At 37.2% G+C, this 4,805-nt stretch overlaps 1 protein-coding gene across 1 annotated transcript in view; it reads left to right on the top strand.

Moving 5' to 3' along the window:
* LOC101301579 overlaps window positions 1-745 on the top strand; it is a 10,030-nt gene extending 9,285 nt beyond the window's left edge. The window contains exons 2-3 of the mRNA XM_004297797.1: window positions 85-341; window positions 462-745. Coding sequence (XP_004297845.1) covers window positions 85-341; window positions 462-745 — 541 coding nt within the window. The remainder of the gene's footprint in view (window positions 1-84; window positions 342-461) is intronic.
* The last annotated feature ends 4,060 nt before the right edge of the window (window positions 746-4,805 follow it).

The following is a 4,805-nucleotide window of genomic DNA, read 5'->3' as shown; positions in this document are numbered from 1 at the left end:
CATATTACTATAATGGGACTTGTTTATTTCTTCGATTGATTTCAACACAACAAGCTCTATCTAAACTACTGCCAAAAACTTCAGGTATTCAATTTGGTTGGACAGCAAGTTGCGTCTTCAACTTGACCCCTTACTCATATTGGAGTACTTTTTGTGGCGAAAAGGTCACGAGTGTGCAATTTCGAATCACTACGATCGACACTGTGTATGGGAAGAGGTTGCCCAGAATAAAAAATTGAACAAGTATAACCATACCATCATAGATGAACAGTTTGCATTCTACCAAGATGATGGTCTCACAAGATTTAACGCATTGGATCCGAACAAGCTTCTTCCCAGCAGTATGCAGTTTTTTTTTTTGGACAAAGCAGTGGGAATTTTTTAAAAAGTACATTTCATTATAAACCATGGATGCAATGCACTTTCCCAGTCTTATATAGATTTTTTTCTCACATATGCAGATGTACCAGAAGGTTCTTTTATCATCTGGGCACACACTCCAATGTCAAATTTGTTTTCCTGTCTTTGGTTCAATGAGGTTGAGCGGTTTACTCCTTGGGATCAGCTAAGGTTTGCCTATACATACCAGAAATTAAGAAGGATGAATCCTGAAAAACCTTTTCGTCTTAATATGTTCAAGGTGAGAATCTCTGTGGAATCATTCTTACAGCATATAAATGGGAACAAAGTGAATAAATTAGACTCAAGTAAACCTACAGTAGCAATTACCTCTCCTGAACAATGAATGAATAATAGGAATAATGGCTGGTTCCTAATGGATAAGGACCTTTAATCTGTACAGGATGCTGAGGTGGTAAATCAAATCTTGTAAAAAAAGTTGTGTCGATTTAATTCAGGTTGTAAGGTGGAATGGTTGTTCATGCTTAACCAGGTTTATACATACACATGAATAGTCCATGCATAATACTGTTTTGAATCATGAACTGCATTGGCATCGAACACAGAAGACTGTTATTACTTATTAGGCTCAAATCTATTCCTTAACTGTCATTGTGAAAAAGCCATAAACCATGGCTGTGTTGTTAACTATGTTTGGGAAGTGTTGTTAACTTTGCTTTCTTATGGATGTTTCTTTGTTGTCTTTCATGCATTTTTCTTACATATATGTAATAAATTCCTTTTCATTCTTAATGATCGTATTTCACGTCCTGGTAATGCTTGTGCATTCGAAAATCTATACAAGGGATTCCCCTTAACATATTGAAGGGTCTACAAGTGCTAGACCACTAACCATTGCGTATTCTGAGGTCAGTGAGGTGCAAGTTGTCTCCAATTGTTTGAGCATGTGCTTTCAACTTTACAGGTTCAGTTTACACTAGAAGCTTAACTAAAATTGCTTGATTAGACTATTATAGAAGTAGAATTTCAAGTTTAAATAGATTACAAATGATTTGATTCAAATGATAGCGACTGCGCGCATTTTATGATTGTTTCTAATATGCTGAGTACTATCACTAGAAGAACTGACAGATGGGAATAATTTGAACCCTCTCGGCAGGACTTAGGTCACCACAACATCATAATAAATTCCCTCTACCATATGTAGTTCTTCCTTAAATCCTTTGTTTCATATGATTAAATTACCTTTTTGGGTGATTGGCATCCGAGAATGCATGGTAAACCATTTTCTTGATGCTTTCTGTGGAAAACTTTGGGTAATACAGAAGTATAAAATGAACACTGAAAGCATAGGGATTGACTATAACAGGTTTAGTTTGGACAATATGATGCTGAATATGACTTTTCTTCTTGGTGCATTTCCCAGTTTTAGTGGGAGAACCATATATATTAGTCCAACATCAGAATGACAAACATCAGAATTACATGTATATAATGCTTATCTACATTGGAACCACATTGTTCTGTCCACCAAAAATATTCCCCACACCTATATGTATTGTAATAGTTCATAGCCTTGATCTTTCTTGCTATTAGCTAATAGCAGCGGCTCTAACTGCTTTGCCATCACAAATGGTGGAGGCATGTATTGCTACCTTGATGCAATGTCACATCCAAACTTCCATTTATGGTTGTGAGCTTTAGTGAAGATCAAATTCAATGCAGCACTCAAGTTTAAGCAACATCTTAAGCAAGTACCTAATATGTTTTCTTTTTATATATGCTACTAGTTGGTGGTATCAAAGTACTTTCCCTCAGTATCTACAAAACCAATATGGTTATAACCAAATTTGATCACCAACTAGTTAGCTTTGCATCATTAACATGAATATAAATATATGATATATGATCACCCCTTACAATATTTCTGTTATTTGAAAAGATCTGCTTGAAGGGGTTTTGCTTCATAGAAATGAACATCAGTCGGTTGGATTGAAAGTAATTCGATTCCGATTTCAATCACTCCTTGATTTACAGAACCAAAACTCCTAAACTCGATCGGATTGAAAGTAATTCAATTCCAATTTCAATCACTCCTTGATTTACAGAACCGAAACTCCTAAACTCGATCGAGTTGGAAAATATATCAATAGGTTTTGGCACCATTAATTGTTTGCAGATTTGTGGAAGTTCAGGAGATGCCATTAATCCCATTATGTGTAACAGTTTTGGCAAGCCCTCGCTAATTTTATTTTTCTTTCTCAAAAGTTGAAGTCCTTAATGAAAGTAGACTAACCACATGGGTAATGGGTTGGCTGTTCGAGTTGGCAAACTCAGGTATCAAGTGTTGGGACGGATGCATGATAGGAAATTAGGATGTTAGGAATCTCCCACCAGAATTCGAACACAGCTTGGTAAATTCCTGTGGGGTTTTGGGGTGATTTTCTTCACAAAAGGGTGGAAGAAAATCCCTAAACCGAAGAAGAAGTTGTCAAGTGATCGAATGTTATACTGTTGACGCTTGATGGGATATCCAATGATCATGAGACTCAAAACTATGGAAAGTGTTTGGTTTACTTTCTGTAATGTGATAATGCATAGCACACAAGAATAGTAATTAACCTTGATTATTTTTGTTGGTCGAGAAATCAAGTTACACTCTAAAATTATAGTTTGGCCACTCACCATACTACTGTAGCGACAGTGTTGACCTATTATAGTTTGGCAAACAATCCAACCAAATTAAACTAATTGACAAACTTGTTTCGCAAACTTGTAAAAGCAATGGTCTAAAAGGCGCTAGGCTCTAGGCGGGCGACAACCCATAGCCTAGCGCCTGGACAGCCTAGGCGGGATTAAGCGATTTACTTTTTTGGCATTTAATAAATAAATATGATATTTAAAACTAGTAAAATATTAATAAATATAATTTAGGTTAACAAAATTCAACCAAAAATGATATTATAAGCCAAATTAGCTAATTAAATAGAGATACATAAAAAAAACAATAGTTTAATATAAATATTAGTATTTGAGATTATGAAAATGGGGTAATGCGGTGGGGAGGTCTTTCCTTAATTGACCAAATGTCAAATTCGAACATTGGTTTCATTATCAATAAACCTACTCTTGTCCTTGCAACTTCCAACAATAATCATCTCTATCTCATTCTTGCCTCTTCATTCCTAGAAAAAGAAAAAAATCAAACAAACCCAGATCTGGTAAATGAGAGAGTCTGCTTCAATTGTGCAACACACAGTAAAGGAGCAATTCCATTCCCAATCCTCTCACAAAACCTCGCCCTCAAACCCAAATCTCTTATAGCCTCATTGCTCAACCACCAGACATTCTCGAAGACCTCAATGACGACGACGTCCTCTGCTTTGCCCAGCCCAAGTTAATCGTGGCTCCGATGGTGAACAACACCGAGGCATCTTCGGGAATCAAAGCACGACGAGGTGCAAGGGCGTGCACGCTTTTAGTTTTTATTGGGTTTTTTTTTGTTCGGAAGCGCTGGCTTCACCTAGTCGCGCCTAGTCTAAGACCGCCTTGGACGCGCCTTCTTCGCCTTGACCGCCTAGGCCGTCCCTAGGCGACTGGCCGCCTTACTTGAACGCTTTGGAGAAAATCCGAGCGGCTTAGCTCCGCCTATAGCCTAGGCGGTACAAGGCGGTACAAGGCGGCGCCTTTTAGAACCTTGTGTAAAAGTTGAGACTTGATACCCAAAGTCTTTATATGTGTTCCAAACTAAGAGCTTCTCCAACAACTTCTCCATTTTCTTAATTTTATCAATTTTGGAAAATATTGGGTTGTTTTGTGGTCCAACAGCTTCCCTATCTCATTCCTTAAAATGAGGTGTAGAAGAAAGAGAATCACTCATTCCCTAAATTGATACCCAAAGTCTTTATATGTGTTCCATACTAAGAGCTTCTCCAACAACTTCTCCATTTTCTTAATTTTATCAATTTTGGAAAATATTGGGTTGTTTTGTGGTCCAACAGCTTCCCTATCTCATTCTATAAAATGGGGACGTAGACGTGCTCTAACGGTAAGAACAAAAATTTAGAATATTTTATTGGGTATTTTATGTTACAATTGTTCTAGGATATTCTCTATGTGTGCCTTGGCCTTATGCTAATAGGATATGTAGTTAGACTAGATCTATGTATTCATATCCTTACCATATTGGTATTGTGTAATTCCCTATATAAAGGGCTCCTATCAATGAATAAGATGATGACTCTCTTGCTATCTCTTTGTCTCTACACTTTATCCTTTATCACGTTATCATGCACTTTGTTCTAACCCTAAAGCCAATAGCCCACCATTTTTTTCTAAACCCTAAAAACCAAAACCCTAAAATCTGGCAGCCTTGTTTTTCCCGATTTCCGACCAAAATTCCGACTGCCCTCCGCCGGAATTTATATCCCCAGAAAGCTCTCTCC

The sequence above is a fragment of the Fragaria vesca genome, linkage group LG4 (genome assembly GCF_000184155.1).
Source record: "Fragaria vesca subsp. vesca linkage group LG4, FraVesHawaii_1.0, whole genome shotgun sequence".
NCBI lineage: Eukaryota > Viridiplantae > Streptophyta > Magnoliopsida > Rosales > Rosaceae > Fragaria > Fragaria vesca.
The sequence above is the reverse complement of the archived record's forward strand: the minus strand, read 5'-3'. Positions and strand labels throughout refer to the sequence as shown.